This window comes from Ursus arctos, unplaced genomic scaffold, assembly GCF_023065955.2.
Source record: "Ursus arctos isolate Adak ecotype North America unplaced genomic scaffold, UrsArc2.0 scaffold_6, whole genome shotgun sequence".
In the NCBI taxonomy this organism is placed as follows: Eukaryota; Metazoa; Chordata; class Mammalia; order Carnivora; family Ursidae; genus Ursus; species Ursus arctos.
Window position 1 is genome coordinate 51,802,491 of NW_026623078.1, and position 19,406 is coordinate 51,821,896.

The 19,406-nt window shown below is 43.5% G+C and overlaps 1 protein-coding gene across 5 annotated transcripts in view; it reads right to left on the reverse strand.

Annotated features, from left to right (window-relative positions):
* Positions 1–19,406, reverse strand: part of ANKRD46 (ankyrin repeat domain 46) — a 190,784-nt gene that overhangs the window by 86,499 nt on the left and 84,879 nt on the right. The window contains exon 6 of one of the 5 annotated variants that reach the window (XM_044382668.3): positions 5,667–17,967. The exons of the other annotated variants lie outside the window; for them this stretch is intronic. Within the exon in view, the coding sequence (XP_044238603.1) occupies positions 17,939–17,967 (29 nt within the window). The 3' untranslated portion in view covers positions 5,667–17,938. Of the gene's footprint in view, positions 1–5,666; positions 17,968–19,406 lie in introns of those variants that run through there. 5 annotated transcript variants of the gene reach the window in all.

Genomic DNA, 19,406 nt, shown 5'->3' on the forward strand with positions numbered 1-19,406 from the left:
GCTATGCAGCCCACGGGGTGCGGCTGCTGGGGCCACATGCTGTCCCACAGAGTTGGGAAGTTCCTTCTCAACCTCTGGTCTTCCTGAGAAGAGACAGAAAAACACTTCAGAAATGCTGGATTTTTTTTTTTTTTCTGTTAATTGAGCCACAAGTAAGCAGCAATCAGCTGTTCATGGGTACAACAGAAGTTGCCAAAGATGGGGATTCTCCTTTGTCTTAGAGGTCTACTTGGGGTTTAGGTTAAGAACACATTTCTCAAAAGTTCAACCAGGGTTTGAAAAAAATAAGTAAAAATAGTATTACTCTAGAGAGACCAATTTTATGGTGGAGGGGGATAGACACATAATAATGGTTAAATTAGTAGTGACGTAATGATAACTATGGATAGCGCTCCAAACCATTAAGGGGCGACCTAACCAGGTCTGGTGGGGGAGACTGGAAGTGCTTAGCAAGGCTTCCCTGGGAAGTGGCATTTAAGCAGAGACCTAACAGAGGAGAAGTCAACCAGGCAAAAGAGAAGACAAGAATAAGAATAGGAAGAGTATTCTAGACAGAGAGAAGCACGAGTGCCATGTCACCAAGGCAGGAAGAAGGATGGAATGTTCTGGGAACTCGCTGGAGAGAATGAGCAAGTGGGATGGGGTATGAGAAATCCCAGTGGGAGCAGATCATTGGGCACAAGTCTGGGGTGTTTACCACAGGCTGGGTTACTAATGCCTCGGAGTGGAGCTGAGTCTTTGAGTATTTTTAGTGGTGATAATAATGATATTAATAACTCGCTCTTAGAAAGCACTTTCTATGTGCTACATGCTTTCTATGCCTCATGTTATTTGACACTTACGATCCCCCCAAGGGATTTGTACCGTTATCTTTCCATTTTACAGATGAGGAAAACAAGGACTAGAGAAATTAATAAATGTGCCTAAGACTGTGCGGCCAACAAGTGAAAGAACTCAAACTTGATCAGTGGCCTGTCTGATTCCAAATCTCCTGTTCTCAAAACTTACCCCAACTGCCTGTTGGCATCAGCGGCTCTTGCTGAGAGGGGCCAGGGAGGCTCTAATGCTGCAGCTCCTGAGCCCTGAGAAGGGGACAGGCTACTGCTGGTGCCTCTGGCTGTGGGAGACAAATGCTGGGGAGAACTCCAGTGGCGGAGGTGGCGGGACATAATGAGCTTGTTCCTATCTATGAATCATTTGTAAGTTGGGGATTAGTCAGAGACTGGCTGCGTTGTTGCGGAAATGGTGGGCAGAGAGTCTACTCGACACGAGGCTGTGAGGGCTGGAGCTGTTCTCATGGTGACATTGTGAACCTGGGAAGGCGAGTCAACTTTTTGGGGTGACTTTTAAGCAGAAGGCATGCTCTCTAATGCTTGCAGGTGAACTTTGAGGACTGTTGGAAGAAAGGTATGCTGTAGAGAGTTCATGACATCCTCGACCAGATAGGCCCAAAGCCAGGCTGTCTCGCCGGCAGAAGGAACATAGCACTCCGTGCTGCAGGCTGCTCACGTAATCACTAAGCGGCCCCTGGGAAGATTTAAAATCAGTTGGGAGAGGAATTGATCACAACTCAGGGACTTCCTGGCGGGTCTTTATGCCTGTGATTCAGAGAGAAATCCCAAGCCCCTTGAGTGCAGGAAGAGTTGGAAAAAACTCAAAACTGGCTTTGGAGTGATAGACATTAAACGGCCAAACCAAGAACCATTGCAGAATTTAGGAGAAGCAAAATGACTTCTCCTCTTGGGGCTAACACTCCTACCCTAACTATGGCCCTGATGGTGTGTTCTCCTCTAATTTTCAGGTGCCTGACTGTGGGGATGGGATGCTTCCCACTTTGACCCTCGTATTAGTGATCCAGGTACCATAGCTATTCAAACACCGAAAGGTAGCAGTCTGGAAATGTTTGACCTGCGAGGGGCATCCATTTATTCCTGCAACCGAAATCTCCAAGACTGTATTAGTACCCGGTATTTCTTTAGGCATATTGCATGTTATCTCTAATGGTCCTTAGACTAGTCCAGTCCTTACAGTTAATAAGATTTGGAAGTCTTCATTAACAACACTGTATTATATACTTGAAAGTTGCCAAGAGGGTAGATCTTTAATGCTCTTACCACAAAAAAGAAATGGTAATTACATGAAATTATGGAGGTGTTAGCTAACACTAGGGGGGTGATCATTTTGCAATATAAAAGAAAATAGGAAGTTGTCTTGCCCAAAGTCCACAGTTGTTAGCAGCCGTTTCTGTGGCCAGTAACAGTTGGGGTGCCCTTCCCTCTTTTCGGGATCATCAGTTCAGCAAGATCTGAGCATAGAATATTGTAAAAGAAACCTCGGAGCTTCCAGGAAGCTCTGCAGTAACTTACGCAGCTGGAGTCTCAGCTTGAGGAGGCAGGGTGGTTTTTGAGCAGGAGCTCTGGCTCTCCTCGTGCAAATCCATTTCCTAGGTGTGACCTTAGGCAGCCTCCGTAACCTCTCTTTGAGCCTACGTTTCGTTGCCTTGACAATAGAAACAATGAGATCTTCCACCGTACGTTGTTGTGAGGATTAAATGAAATAAACAGCAATAAGATAGAGGGCAAGTTTTAATTCTCTTATACATAATTTTTATATGTATGTACATTGAATATACATTGCACATTTTTCAGAACTTGCAGATATCATAAACATCATCCGATTTTTTTAATTAAAAGAAAATTAAGGGATGTACTGTATGGTGACTAACATAATATAATAAAAATATATTATTATTAAAAAAAATAAAAAAGAAAAGAAAATTAAGGAGGGGTGCCTGGGTGGCTCGGTCCATTAAGCATCTGCCTTTGGCTCAGGTCATGATCTCAGGGTCCTGGGATCGATCCCTGCTCGGTGGGGAGTCTGCTTCTCCCTCTCCTTCTGCCTCTCCCCCAGCTTGTGCTCTTTCTCTCTCTCTCAAATAAATAAATAAAATCTTAAAAAAAAAAAAAGTAAGGAGACTAGCATGTCTACAGCTTTTACTACTATGCCTGGCACACAGGAAACCAACATGAACCTTAACAATTGCTTATACACAAGATGCCCCCCCCCAGGATGTAGGCCTGACCAAGCAAGTCTGAGGGACTGGTGGGGCAGTCCACTATGGCTACCTATGCACATCTGAGGCTACTCCTGGGACAGAATTTGCGCTAAGATGGAGAATTGAAGTTCTTAAGTTAGATCAAGGGCAGTAGGTCAAAGCTGGAGGAGACAGGTATTTTCAAGCACAGCCCTGGGTCTGTCACATAGACTGACTCCCTCCCTTCTACCAGGGCCCTCTACCCTAGTCCCCATGGCCTCCTGCCTGAGCTCCAGGGGAGGGAGTGACAAAACTTAAAAAAACTTCCTAAAATCTCCGCTGGTCTTTGAGAGCATATCAGCCAGTCAGATTTGTCACCTTTTAACCTACCACACATAAAGGAACAAACGCGACTTCTCTCCCCAGCCCCCACTCACCCTTGAGTGTCTGCTGGAATCTGGGGAACCAGGCACTAGGAACCGAGCCAATGTCTCCAAGGCAGACTTTACTGCAGGGGGAGAAGAGAAAAACAGCAGCCCTGTAGTACGCGAGGGGATTACCTAGGCACACCGGAGACATTTTCTAGCGGTGTCGGATCTGTTTAGGAGAAATCTGAGGACCTCGGAGTGTCACCTGAGCCATGGCCTTGGGGGCTAGGCCATGTAAGGGTTGGGTCTCCTGAGGGGGTGAGCCCTGTCCTATTGGTTGGTGGGTAAGCAAGTGGACCTGTTTTGTTTCCTCTATTGGGTTTTCCTTCTGGCCTAGTGATTGTTATATCAACATTACCTTTTATAAAATGCTGACAAGGCAATGCTTTAGGAGAATATGCTCAGAGAGAAGAAAAGATCCACTTCCTCTATCTTGGCTATACTTTTAAAAATTTATTTTTTAAAATCTTGGTTTTATATATATATATATAGAGAGAGAGAGATCTATTTATATTATATATATGTATATATTATAGATATCTATATCTATAATGTATATATATACATGAAATTTGCCATTTCAATCACTTTTTAGTGTCCAATTCAGTGACATTAAATCATAATGATTTTCCCTGTTTCCTCCCAACAGTGTTATCTTAGGAGTGTAGGTCTCCAATCCATTTTTAGTTAATTTTGCATATGGTGTAAGGCAAGGGCCCAACTTTTTTATGTGTTGATTTCATACCCTGAAACTTTGCCAAATTTGCCTATTAGCTCTAGTAGCTTTCTTTCTTGTGGATCCCTTGGAATTTTCTATATATAGGATCATGTCATCTGACAACAGAGATAGTTTGTACCTCTTCCTTTACAATTTGGATGCCTTTTATTTCTTTTTTTTTGCCTAGTATCTCTGGCTAGAACTTCCAGTACAATGTTGAATAACAGAAGTGAAAACAGGCCTCCTTGTCTTGTTCCTGATCTTAGGGAGAAAGCTTTCAGTTCTCATTATTGACTATGTTAACTGTGGGCTCTTCATAAATGCCCTTTATTATATTGATAACTCTACTTTTTATCTGAGAGTGTCTTAATTTCTACTTCATTTTTTGAAAGAATTTTGCTGGATATAGAATTCTCAGTTGACAGGATTTTTTTTTTTCTTTCAGCACTTTAAATATATCATCCCACTGCCTTCTGTTCTCCATGATTTCTGAAGAGAAACCAACTACTTACCTTATTGAGGGTCCTTTGTGTATGATAAGTCACTTCTGCTGCTTTGGGGATTCTTTTTCTCTTAGGTATGTAGATTCATGTCTTTCACCAAATTTGGGAATCTACAAATATTCTTTCTACTCTTTCTCTCTCTTCTCCTTCTGGGACTGCCATAAAGCATATGTTGATCCATTTAATGGTGTCCCACAGGTCTCTAAGGTTCTATTCACTTTTCATTTTCTTTTCTTTCTGCTCCTCAGACTGGATACTTTCAATTGTCCTATCTTCAAGTTTGCTAATTCTTTCTTCTACATCCTTAGATCTACTGTTGAAATTCTTTTTTTTTTAACATTTTATTTATTAATTTGACAGAGAGAGACAGCCAGCGAGAGAGGGAACACAAGCAGGGGGAGTGGGAGAGGAAGTAGCAGGCTCCTAGCAGAGGAGCCTGATGTGGGACTCAATCCCAGAATGCTGGGATCACGCCCTGAGCCAAAGGCAGACACTTAACGACTGTGCCACCCAGGCGCCCCTACTGTTGAAATTCTTCAGTGGATTTTTATTTTAGTTATTGCATTTTTCAGGTCCATAATATCTGTTTGGTTCCTTTTTTAAAATAGTCTCATTTTTTTCCATACATTATTTTCCTGACTTTATTTCCATGTCCATAGTTTCCTTTAGTTCCTTCAGTGTATTAAGATAATTGTTTTAATGTCTTTGCCTAGTAAGTCTGACACCTGGGCTTCCTCAGGGATGGTTTCTATCCATTTGCCTTGATTCTTCGAATTAGCCAAACTTTCCTGCTTTTTTTTATAGGTCTTGTGATTTTTTGTTGTTGTTGAAAACTGGACGTTTGAATATTATGTCGTGACACTGAAAATCAGCATCTTCCCCTCCCCAAGATTTTCTGGTTTTGGTTACTTTTTTTTTTCTTCTGATTGTTAAAGTCTGTAATTGTACATGTTTAATGACTTTCCAAATTATTTTTTAAAAGATTTCATTTATTTATTTGAGAGAGAGTGAGTGAGAGAGAGAACATGAGCAGCGGCAGAGGGAGAGAGAGAAGCAGATGCCCTGCGGAGCAGGTAGCCTGATGTGGGGCTTGATCCCAGGATCCTGGAATAATGACCTGAGCCAAAGGCAGACACTTAACAGACTGAGCCACCCAGGTGCCCCCAAATTATTTTTGCAAAGCTTATTCCTGGTTGTATGTATGGTCACCGAGGTTTCTGTTCCATTTGCTTATGTTCAGCTAATGTTTGATAGAGATTTTGTTGAATACCAGAAGCTAACATAAAACTAAACAAAACAAAACCACAAAAAAAAAAAAAGGAAGAAAGAAAGAAAAGAAAAAGAAAAACACAAAAAGCAATCAATTAGCCTAATCTTCACAGATTGACTTTCTGCTGGACCACTCCAACACTTAGGCTTGCATTGAGCCTAGGGATTGGCACGAAATAAAAGCTGACGGTCTTCTCAGGTATTTTCTGAGCATGCAGTTTGCTCAAGCATGTGCATGACTTTCTAAATTCCCCTGCATATACGGGTGCTTTTGAATGTCCTAATTTCTCAAAGAACTTGTCCCAGCTTTTCCTCTTGGATCTTAGGTGATCTATTGGTGATCGTATCTGGACCATATTCTTTTGCCTCAGGCTTCTGTGGGTTGTTAGTTCACCCAGCAACATTCTCACACAATGCCCACTGCTTTTCTGGCCTGAGGTCTGAGTTAGGCAAAAGTAAGACAAGCATCTTTTGATAAACCTCCAGACAGGTTAGAATGAACATACACAATAATGTGTGAACAAAACATGTGTTAGAACAAATATAAACAATAATGTGTAAACACAGGGAATACTGCCATCTTTTCAAGACCACCTTCACACTGGGGAGGGAGTGGGGCCAGAGCAAGCAAAAATGCCACGCAATTTTCCTACCATTGTCAAGTTGCCTTTTCTTGATTCAGCATTTAGTTGATTGCTGTAAACCTTTGGCTGTTTTCCAGAGTTCTGACTACTTGATTCTGAAAATTTCAGCTTGTGTGTGTGTGTGTGTGTGTGTGTGTGTGTGTGTGTGTGATATGTGTTTCTTTGGGGGAATAAGAGCTTACAGCTCCCTACTCCACCATCTTGCTGGCATCACTCCCAAGCTATACTTCTGATAGTGACCTTATTTTTACCTCTACCCTACTGTGGCCTGGGCAACTGGGTTACACATACAAAATCCACTTTGACCAAATTCTTGTGCTAGTGTATGATTCCTGCTTTTTGTAGAGTAAGTTGAAAAGACCATGGGAAACAGACCAGAATCACACACACAAACACACAGGCCATAATTTTTTGTCTGTGCACTATTATAAATACTGTGTAAATAGCATCTACATCTGTAATAAATAAATCTACATCTGTAATAAAAGGGTTGCTAAGTTAGTCTTCATTTACAATTAATAGTAAAAGGGAACTTTCTAAAATTTTGGATTGAATGTTCAACAGTTCTAGTTTGTCCCCATGACAAGTGCTGGCAAATGGATTTAATCTTTTATAGTGGTGGCAGCCTAATGCAATGTGTGAAGGGTTACAAAGCCATGTCCAGGCTCAGGGGACAAGAGTTCCATAATCAATCAGTGTTGTTTGTCAGGGGCACAGGAGGGAGGGGTGTCAACGTGTATATATTTCTATGTAACTAACTCAAAACTTAGTGGCTTAAAACAACAACAAACATTTGACTTTCAGGGAAGATGGCAGAGCAGGAGGACCGTGAGCTCACTAATCCTGAAGATGCACCTAGATGACACCCACATCAGTGTAAATAACCCAGAAAACACCCCAAAGACTGGTAGAACAAACTCTCCACAGGTAAATGTAGAGAAATGGCCACAGGGAAGAGGGTAGGAAGGGCAGAGGTGGGTTGGGAATCAAATGGAACCGCAAGATTGTCTGCAGGAGGGAGGGACACCACGAGCAAAGTGAGGGGAGAGAAACAGACTCTAACACCAGGGAACCTGCACAGGGAAGACAAATCCCCATAACATTTGGCTTTGAAACCAGAGGGGCTGAATTTTATGAGTTCTTACAATCACTGGGGCTCAAACCTGGAACTTAAAAAATCAGCAGGCTCGTGGGAGAGCTGGGAGGGCAAGAAGAAACTGAGTCCCTGACCTTAAAGAGATAGCACAACAAATAGCCCCATGGAGATACAGCATAGAAGAAGCAGTTTGAAAATTGCTTGGGGTATACAGGAGGGAGATTTATTTACTAATCTAACAGCATGTGCTGGAATGGCAGGGGTTCATTGGGAGACTTCTCCAGGAAAAAGGGAGCTGGAGGGTGCCATTTTCCTCCCCTGCCCTCTAGCATAAACACATGGACACCTGTGGGAACCAGCACTGTGCCTAACTGTGTGCCCATCCCCACATGCTCCTGCAAACATGCCTCCTGCCCCAAGACCTCAGCTCCAGGTCCCCCCACCCCCAACAACAGACCCACCCAAACCTTGCTAACACCATGTGACCTGCTCCCACCCTTTTCTGCAAATCCATCCCTTCCAACCTGATATGGCTCAATCCCCAGTACCTGCAGGTCCTTCCCACTACCGAGGACCTTGCTGGCACTGTATGCCCTGCTCCTGTGTTCTCCTGCAGTTCAGCACTACTGCATCTCTAACAAAGATCTGTTCTGTCTCAGCTTAAGTCCAAGGTGGCCCCAGACTGACCCTAACAACACAGGGACAAAACCCTGCCCACAAAAGGCAAAGACAGCTATTGCAGATGACTAGACTGAAGACAAAAGCAGCACGGCCACAACAGCAGGGCTCACACAGCATGCACAGAAACCCTGAAGTGCCAGGTTCTGGTGAACAGGGGACATTGCACTGGAACACACTGCAGGAACCTCTTCTTCCTAAAGCCACTACTTTCCAAGAGAGGAGAGATAGCTGACTTTCCTAACACAGAAACAGACACAGAGAATTAGACAAAATGAGGAGACAGAGGAATATGTCCCAAAGGAAAGACAGGACAAAATCACAGCAAGATACCCAAATGAAACAGAGATAAGTAATATGCCTGATTGAGAATTTAAAGTAGTGATCATAAAGATACTCAATGGTCTTGAGAAAAGAGTGGAGGACCTCAGTGGGACCCTTAACAAAGACATAGAAAACAAAGAACCAATCAGAGATGAATAATTCAGTAACTGAAATTAAAAATACACTAGAAGGAATAAATAGGAGACTAGAGGAAGCAGAAGAATGGATCAGTGACCTGGAGGACAGAATAAAAGAAAGCAATCAAGCTGAACAAGAGAGAGAGAAAACAACAACAACAACAACAACAATAAATGAAGATAGATTAAGTAACACCATCAAGTGTAATAACATTCACATTATAGGGATCCCAGAAGGAGGAGAGAAAGGGGGGGCAGAAAACGTATTTGAAGAAATAATCACTGAAAAATTTCTGAATCTGGGGAAGGAAATCAGAAATCTAGATCCAGGAGACACAGAGAACCCCCAACAAAATCAACCCAAGTATGTCCACACCAAGATACATAGTAATGAAAATGGCAAAAACTAGTGATAAAGAGAGAATTTTAAAGCAGCAAGAGAAAAGAAAACAGTTACATACAAGAGAACCCCCAGGGAGCTGTCAGCTGGTTTTTCAGCATAAATTTTGCTGACTAGAAGGGAGTGGCTGGACGAGAAAAATCTGTACTCAAGAATACTCCATCCAGCAAGGCTATCATTTGGAATAGAAGGAGAGATAAAGAGTTTCTCAGACAAACAAAAGTCAAAGGAATTCATGACCACTACACCAGGCATAGAAGAAATGTGAAAGGGGACTCTGAATGGAAAGAAAAGTCTACAAGTAGGAGTAAGAAAAATAAGAAACACAAAAGCAGTAAAAATAAGTATAGCTATAACAATCAGTCAAGGGATTTACAAAATAAAAGGATGTAAAGTACGACACCATTTACCTAAAACGTGAGGGGGAGAGGAGTAAAGAATCGGTTCAAACTTAAGTGACCATCAACGTAGTATAGACTGCTATATGCATAAAATGTTATATTCCAATCTAGTGGTAACCACAAATCAAAAACCAGTGGTAGATGTGCAAAAAATAAAGAGAAAGGAATCCAAATAACAAAACAAATGAACAAAGAAAAAAAGAGGAAAAAAACACCCCAAAACCAAAAAACAAACCAGACTCTTAATTTAGAGAACAAACTGATGGTTACCAGAGGGGAGGTGGGTGGGGAGATGGGTGAAATAGGTGATGGGGATTAAAGACTACACTTGTGATGAGCACTGAGTAATGAAATGTATAGATTTGTTGAATCACTACCTTGTACACCTGAAACTAATATACGTTAGTTACATACTCCTGTATGTTAACTATACTGGAGTTAAAATTTTAAAAACAAACAACAACGAACATTTGCTATTTCTCATAATTTCTATGGGTCAGAAATTTGGGAGTAGTTTGCTTGGGTGGTTTTGGTTCAAGATCTCTTATGAGGTTGCAGTCAAGATGTCAGCTGGGATGGAAATCATCTGAAGGCTTGCCAGGCTGAAGGATCCACTTCCAAGAAAGCTCACTCATATAGCTGGCAAGTTGATACCAGTTATTGGCACCAGGTTCAGCTCCTCTCTTCCTGGGCCTCTCTAAAGGGCCATTTAAGTGTCCTTAAAACATGGTGGTTGACTTTCACCAAAGAAAGCAATCCAAAAGAGAGCCGGGCAGAAGCTATTGTTTTTATGATCTAAAGTCAGAGTCACATAGCGTCATTTCTGCTACGCTGCATTCCTTTGAAGCAAGTTACTAAATCTGGCCCATACTTGAGAGGAATTAGGTCTTATCTTTTGAAGCAAGGCATGTCAAAGAATTCGGGGACAGATTTTAACACCACCACACGGCACTATGCCAGGTTTCGCTGACCTAATCGAATACCCACTGAACCATCACACGATCTGAGCAACATAAAATACTGACTTATTTTATGAAAATATTGATTAAAAACTGCAGAGTCAAAGGTAGAGAACACATACATATTGTGTGTATGTCTGTGTGTGTGTGTGATAGAAGAGGAAAAAAACGAGAGCTTCCTGGTTTCTTGGGGGAATTACTCAAAAACAGCTTAAGGGAAAGCCAACAATATAACAGCTCACATCGCAAGGAGTGCTACATCTAGAATTTATCTCTTAGGATCTTGGTAGAGAGATGGGGGATGAAAGGGGTCTGATTTTGCCCCCTTTACTGTCTTTTCATCAGAAGTTTTTGCCACAAAATCAAGATTTCAAGCCTTAGGGCAGACTCAAAGTTAGAAGCAGCCCATTTGAGCAGAGCAACCTATTTAGGTCCAGTCAGTGCAAACAGTTCCCTTGCTTCACAGAAGCTGCCCAACAGGTCAAGGTCACTGGCAAACAAAATTACAATGGGAGAGGAACATATACAAATATGGACACCTGCATTCAGTACTCCTCACTTGGGTGCAGCAGAAAAACTAATACTCAAGCTTGTTTTCTGAACATTGGGTCCTGAGCGTTAGATGGTCGGTTACCTCTTAGTTTTTAAGTATGTTTCCTCTGACTTTAAGCAGCAGATTCCTCTCAGCAAGAGAGCACTGTGTACTTTCCAAGGTTGGACATGGTAGCTTTCAGAGCAGAGTGAAAATACTGTGTTGACAGCCCTTTGCCTGCTTAAGGCAGCAGGGTTGTTTACTTGGGCTGGAGCACAGCTCTGCTGAGGCAGAGAGCCGTGGTCCCATCATCAGGGCTGCCTAGCAACAGGTCCATGCCATGCCACAAAATTTCAAACTGGTCTGGGTCACAAGTACCCATTTGAGGGGATTTCCATATGACAGTCCTGCCCTCACTTTGTCATATTGCTCCTAAAATCTGAGTCACAGTGTGAGATGCAAGAGTAATTATTCAGTGTCTCCCGGAATTCTCTTCTTGGAAGAGTGAAAAAGAATACTTGTTCTTTGAGCACATTTCTTTAGATACTCCAGAGATTTGGTCACTTCAGGTTACTGAAAATATTGAACTTTAGTTAAGAAACAAGTCAGTTTAATATTTAGCGAAGTAGCTGAGTGTGTACTGTGATCATACTAGGAACAAAAATAATGCATTTTAAAGACATAGTTTGTCATTAGAAATGGTATTACCAGGGAAAGAAATCCTATGTGGGCATAAAGGTTTATCCCACATCAGATTGCAGGGATCGCACATGGTTTAAAAAGAGACTAATCTATAATTCATTCATGTATTAAACAAGCATTTCTGGAATGACTACGAGACTAGACCAAGTAGCTAGGAAAGTTGAAACATTTGCCACCTGCATTCCTAGAGCTCACAGTATGGCAGGAAGGAGATAATAAGGCATCTTCAAGTGTTGAGGGGAATTTAATGAGTGTTTGAGAATTATAATGTGTAGAGGGAGAAGTTAAAGTAAGGGAGGAAGGTTTGGAGATTAGAATGTTCTTGAGGAGGTGGGGCGGGGGGTCCTCCATGCTGGAGAGTACATGGGATATATGCAGGTCACCTCCCAGGTTGTCCTGAAAATAGAGCCAACAGCAACATACCCCTTCCCGCCACCGATAGAAACTGGGCATAGGATGGTATTTTTGTTGTGTAAAATTGTGACCCTGTGTATCTTTGTGGTAAACTACTATTGACATTGGCCTTGCTTTGCATTATTTATGATTTTAAAAAGCAATATTGATTGTATTACAAAGGGACTATTTTTCCTCAGTGGGTTTATCGATTAATGTCTGTTGCAGTTAAAGTTTCGACGTAGCCACTATGGACTTGGGTCACTTAATCCTTCTATCAAATGTCTTTATTAGCTACTGTGCACTATGTACTCAGGAACTCAACATTAAGTGGATTTATGTTCAGATCAGGTTGAAGGCTTGGGTTTAGGAATTAGTGTTTTTTCTCTATTTCAGTCTTCAGACACTCTTCGTGGATAAATTCAAGGTTAGCAGGTTAATATCAATTTATGCCAGTTCGAGTCTTTAACCAGAATATATAGAAGGTAGACTATCAATCTTAAACCATTGTTTTCATTACCTCTTAAGGGGATAAAACTAAATCTTTCCATCTTTTTATAGTAACTTTGACAAAACAACGTACAGGAGATGTTGGATGTATGCTTTTTTGGGGCAATGATAATGGCATATTCATTGCCGCTAATTACAGAACCGTGGTTAACATTAACTAGTTAAGTCAAATACCAGTCGCATTTGCTGAGTAGTGCTAACATTTTGGAGGAAGCCCAATTTAGGTTTATCTGGAATGTTTAAATATTTAGTTCAAGAGTCATTTCAGATCATAGGTACTCACTTCCTGTTAAGATTAGCTAGCTAATATCCAGCTAGGATGGGGCAGCAGGACAGAGAGGAAAAAATAGGTAAAATAGATTCTATGTTAAAAATGACACAGTTGGATCATTGATAAACTTTCTCTAAAGTTTAAATTCAATTAATTAACATATAATGTATTATTGGTTTCAGAGGTAGAGGTCAGTGATTTATCAGTCTTATATAATACCCAGTGCTCATCACATCACATGCCCTCTTTACATTGATAATTATAATAAATGGGAATCTTGAGATTGGCAAGGATAATGAAGGAGTTAAAGCAGAGAATAATATTGAGATAGGTGTAGAGATAGATGTGATTTAATATTTCAAGTAGAGAAAAATAAACATAGATGTTTCTTACCTACTTGATTTAGCTCTTGTTCTTGTCTTTGTGTGAGATTCAAATTTCATAGTACAAAATGTGTTCTTGAGATCTGGGGTTTTCTCCAAAATGGATTTGTTTTTGAATGCAATGCCAAGAACATCAACAAATAAAGTTTAATTATTCATTGCTCTCTTTTTCCCCCTTTAGCTTAGTCTTTAGAATACTTCTCAACTGTGAAACCAGTTATCATCCAAAAATGGCATATATAATATTCTTTCTTCACAATTTGACATACCCAAGACGTTATTTTTCTTCCAAAGATATTTCACCTTATTCTCTTCGATGTATATATGTGCTAAGGGTCAGTAAATTGTTTTCATTAATATTCTGGAAAGGAAAATGGTTGCAGGATCTTCTGAAACTTGGATTTCTTTGGAGTTGGCAGACCTGAGTTCACATTATGTCTTACTTCATACCTCTGATTCCATACTTCCTAGTAATGTAACATTGGGCAAGTCACTCAACCTCTTAAAGCCTTTGTCACTAATCTCTAAAATGAGAACAGTGATGACACCTGTATAAAACTGTTTTTAAGGATTAGATTCAAGTCGAGTATTTAGTACAGTTCCAAACACGACAGGAAACGTTAGCTATAACTGCGATTGTCATTCGAAGTATTTGTCATGGGCTGAATTGTGTCTGCCCACCCCCAGATTCATATGTTGAAACCCTAGGCCCCAGTTCCTGAGAATGTGAGTATATTTTTAGATAGGGTCGTCTAAGAGGTAATAAAGGTAAAAGGTGGCCACATGGGTGGGCCCTAGTCCTATATGACTGGAATCCTTACAAGAAGAGATTAGGTTATAAACACAGAGAGGAAAGGCCACATGAAGATGTGGGGAGGAGGTGGCCATTTCCAAGACAAAAAGAGAAATTTCAGTAGAAAGCAACCCTGCTGACACCTTGATCTTGGACTTTTAGCCTCCAGAATTGTGAAAATTCAGTTTCTTCTTCTTCTTTTTTTTTTTTAACATTTTATTTATTTATTTGAGAGAGAGCAAGAAAGAGCAAGAGGGAGAGAGAGAAGCAGACTCCCCACAGAGCAAGGAGCCTGACACGGGGCTCAACCCCAGGACCCTGAGACCATGACCTGAGTCGAAAGCAGATGCTTCACTGACTGAGCCACCCAGGCACCCTGTGAAAATTTAATTTCTGTTGTTTAAACCACCTAACCTGTGGTACTTGCTACAGCAGCCCTAACAAACTAAATCAGTTCTACTGACAAAAAGAGTGTATTCCTAAATTACAAGTGTAAGATAAGGAACCTTTCTGAAAGCTACTAAGTTTGGTCTGTTTCTATCATTTTCTTGCAGGGAAAAACATCCACTGCGTGCTCTAGTCTCTGGCCCTACGTCGCTGTCTGTGGGATTTGGCTAGCCGGAGTTAGGCCTCAGATGGAACACAGACACAAAGGTCATGTGACTGCTGTAACCAAGATGCCCCGGAGCATAATATCAACAGCTTCATGATTTGGCATCTGTTATGTCAATACTGGTTGGAGCAATAGGTCTGGGGGTGACGGAGGCAGAGGTGAATCAGAGGGTGACTTTCATATTTAAACATCACTCCATGAGAATGGTTTGTATTTTTCTCCAAGCAGAGCAAAAAATATTGTTTGCTCATTTACTGTTATTATGGGAACAAAATCATTAAACACTATAGATTTTGTTTTCCTGAAACCAGATGGAATCATGGTTTCATTGCAAGTGGGGATGATAATGACCACACGGATGGCTGATTGCTCTTGGCAGACAACTCCTCTGAACTCCAGGTGACTCTTTTTTTTTTTGTTCATAGCAATTTGGACTTCCTTTCATTCCTTCGTCCAAGCCCATCCTTGCTGACTGCTCATCGGTCCTTCGCTCTACTTGTTTTCCTCTGGCAGACCAGTGGAGGCCAGATGTGGGCGCGTGGATGACACTGACGACAAGAGAATCATCTTGCCCTCCTTTCACTAAACCAAGGCTCAACTCCTCCAGAGACAGGAAGCGAGGACGTCCCCATCCCCACAACCCTCAGGAATGTCTGCGGCCATACTGAAGCCCTGAATGCTCCCTCACGGATGAAAAGCAACTTAGTGGAAGGAAAAAAAGAAAACAAACAAACCTAAGTCATTAACAAATACCAGGCAATGTACAGGAGGTTGGTTCTCCATAGGCGCTCGTAAATCACAGGTGGTAGGGAACAGCCTTTAGTCCGAGTCTCTGCAGGCCTTTCTGGAGGGTCGTGCAGGTGCAGGGGGCATGAGAGAGTAAGTGTTTCCTTAAAGTTTTCATCCTGGGGGCCTTGCTTATCGCACCCTGGTCCTGCCGCTACTACTCGCCGCTGGCAGCATGGAGCTGGCAGCTGGGAAAGGAGAATCGTGGTTTGTAGCGTCCCCAGTGTCACAGAGCAGAGTGGCATTTAGCGTGAAGCAACAATAGCTTAGGAGCCGTCACAGTCACTTAGCCTAAACCTCGTGACCACCCTGAGAGGCAGGACAGATTCCGTCCCCTCCACTTCCTTAGGTCAGTGACCTACTGAGGTCTTGGGAGTAGAACTGGGATGGGGCTCTAAGGCTTAGTAGTGTCGTGATGCTCCGTCTGCCCTCAGGTCACGCCTGGGAGGCCAGCAGCCCTGCCTGGCTGGATCCAGGCCGGATCCTCACTCGATCCAAGCCTGGCCTGATCCCCACTTGATCAAGAGCACTGTGAAGATGTGTCACACTTTCCACCCACCTGGCCTGGCTTATCAGCCTCAGTCAGCCCCCGGCCACATTGTTCCTTGTATCTCACAACAATTTCATTTACAGAGAACTTTCATTATTGTGGGATATCTGAGGGCTACCTGGAACGTTCCCTGCCCTGTGTTTTCCAGAAAATAGATTATCAGGAAGCCCTTGATCTCTGCCAGCAGAAGAGATCCAAAGATCTCTGGATCTCTCCGGCACAGTGACTGTTTAGACCTGTGTTTCCTGCTATATTATGCAACCAGAAAAGGAGGTGCAAAGAGTACAGGTTGGAGGTACAAGTCCCATGTCCAGATTTTTCCCAGCTGGGAAGGTCCAAGTCTGGAAATTGTGCCCGTGCTCTAGCAGCTAGGGTTTTGCCTGCCTTGCTCTGTAGAAAGAGCACGGCCTGGTGGAAGCGGCAAAGTCAAACCATAAAAATTGACCTCGGGCCCGTGAGGTGATTACACGTTGAGTTTATACTCAGTGCCCAAACCTATTCCACCTTGGCCTGCCTGCCTGCAGCTTCTACGGTAAGGCGTTTCTGAGCACGGGGGGTTGGTCCAGGCAACAGCGCTGGGGAAAGAAAATCAAGTGTTTTGTGCTGCCTCCCAGTCAGTGTGCCAGCGTCCTGAGCAACTGTGAGAGAGGCCAAGTTCAGATGGCAGACAATCTGTGGGGCTTGGAATTCCCCATGAGGTTCCCATGGAGATTCCCCTGAGCCCTAGGCTTGGAAGGATCAGGAGGAGCTTGTGTTAATGAGGAAGGAGGGCCCAGAGTGTCTGGGTTGGAACTGCGGTGGGCGACCCTAGTGCCTGGCCTTGTTGGGGATGGGCCTTGGTAAGAAAAGCAACTACTTAAAAAGTTTGCTGAGAGGAGCATTTCAGGTACTCTCTCTCCAGGCATGAGGTAAACTCCCTTGGAAGGCCTTGGGGATCCTAAGAGGGTAAAGTACCATTCCCAGCTGCTCTAGTTACTCTCCTGGGACACTGTTGTCTGGGCCAGAGGGAGCAGAGAAGTCCCTCAAGCCCTGAGGTAGCCTACCTGTTAGTAGCTATTTGATGCCTCCCTGCAAGGCCCAGCCACATACTCCCACAGACCCCACAGATGTGTCACCCTGACCCACGCAGGCCTGGAGTGGGAACGAAGGCTGAATGGGCTTCTCAGTGGGACTCCCTGCCATGCGAATCGAGATGCTTGGACAAGAGGCCAGAGTGTTGTCAGTCTGCTTGTGCCTGTTTGTTCATTCCTTCATTTATCTAAGTAGAGCTCTCGAGATGGGCTATGTGTCAGGTTGGACGCCAGGCCCTTGGGGTGCACAGGTGAGCAGGCCAAAGTCACTGCTGAGCCCAAAATATGGAGAATGTGCAAGTTTGAGTGATTCCAGTGCAGTACTGTGCCTTTCCACAGCAGCCTGGTCCCCATGGTGAAGGATGCACTAGAGAGGAAGAGCTCCTAATTCAATCGTGCAAGATCCGGGAAGGCTTCCTGGAAGAAGCTATAGCTAAGCTGAGACCTTGGGCCTAGTTCAAACCCAAGCCCCCACTTTGCTCTGTCTGTGAAGCATACCTCTTGTCCTTTAGTCCGGCCTGTCTTTCCACATGTGCTCCTTAGCCTCTTCCCTTTGCTGGTCTTGTCCCGACCCCCATCCATACACTGCCCCCCACATCAAGCCTCCTTTGTCTCTAAATCTTTATTGGGTGTTTACTCTATGCCAGGCACTGAGCTAGCAACTTGCCGAAGATTACCTCAGAGTCCCTCGATGAGATAATCCCAGTTCAGCTTGCGTAAGCCATGAGATCTTGGGGAAGATGGTCAACCTCTCTGCGGCTCCATTTCTGTAACTGTACAATAATCCTCGTGAAAGTACACACACCAGAGCGCTCGTGCCAGGAATAAGGATATTCACATACATAAAGTGCTCAGAGTGACCTCGGGGGCATCTGAAGAGCTGCCGAGTATTTGCTAATGTACCAGTAGCCTCCATTTTAGAGACGAGGAAGCCAAGGTTCAGAGACGTGTGTCCCAAAGTCACACAGATGGAACTTGTCAGGGGCAGGATTTGGAGGCAGGCTTTCTGACTCTGTGTCCAGAGTGCCCTTCTCCATGACACACAGCTATGTCTGCTCTATGGCTGCCTCTGACACCAGCTCTGGTTCAGAGCCCCATCTATCCGCTCCCATGCCCAAGGCCGCGACCCCCTGCCCTGCTAGACTGCCTGCCTCCCGAGCGGCTGGAGCAGCCGAGCCCCTTCCGGCCCCTGCACGGCCCACACCCACACCCTGGCACGCACAAGAGTTTGGGCCCCGAGGCCCCTCTCTGCCCGAGCCCATCCACTCAGACTGGCTGTGCTTGTGCAGAGGTGGCGATGGGTTGCCTGGAAAAAGCTGTGTGGAGGGGAGGAGGCAGCAGGAGGACAGCCGAGGATGCTGGGCTGCTAGAACAGAGGGAGATGGAGGGAGGGTCCTAGCGGAGGGGCAATGGGGCCAGAGGAGCGTAAACCAGTCAGAGCGAGGCTGGTGGGGAAAGAAGAGTTGCAAGTAAAGGAAAAACATTGCTTTGTGGAGGCTTTTTAATGTGACAGCTTATACGCACAACACTGACTAAGGCACTGAGCACAGACTTCAAGTGGAAATTCCTACCATTGTTCTAAAAGGTCTCAGAGCAACTCACTAGGTCTCTGTGAGCCCACCCTTCAGTCCTTTTGGCCATTTGGCAGGAAAAGTGGCCTCATGAAGGTGGGATTGACTGGAGTGGGAAATTGGGTGAGAAACTGGGGGCCGCAATCTCCACGTTTGTGCCCTTTCTGTGAACTTGGGAGAGATGACTGTCTTTCCAGAGCCTGTTTCCTCATCTGGAAACTAAGGGAAATTTTGCAGTTTTCCTCTGAGGGGTATTTTGAAGAGTAGTTATAGACCGTTTTGCAAGTACAAAGTGTCAGATGTACAGAAAGAATGCTGGCATTTCAGAAAATCTACAACTCAAGTTTTCAAATCCACTATTATTTCCATCCAGGGGCATTTTCCTAAAAAGGGGCCAGGTTAGTCCCAATGGATTCAATACTGTATTCGTCTACTCCTGAAGAAAAAATATCAGAGTTATTTATTTATTCAAGTTTCGTTTGAGACATTTCGGCCCATTATCCTCTAGCTGGACCATTGAACCTGTGCTCTGAAATGAAAACCAGCTGACTAAATAAACAGTTGCATATGGAAAAGAAGCAGGAAACGCCTTTCCAAAACTAGTAATATTAACAAACTTCCACAGGACACACGATCCATAA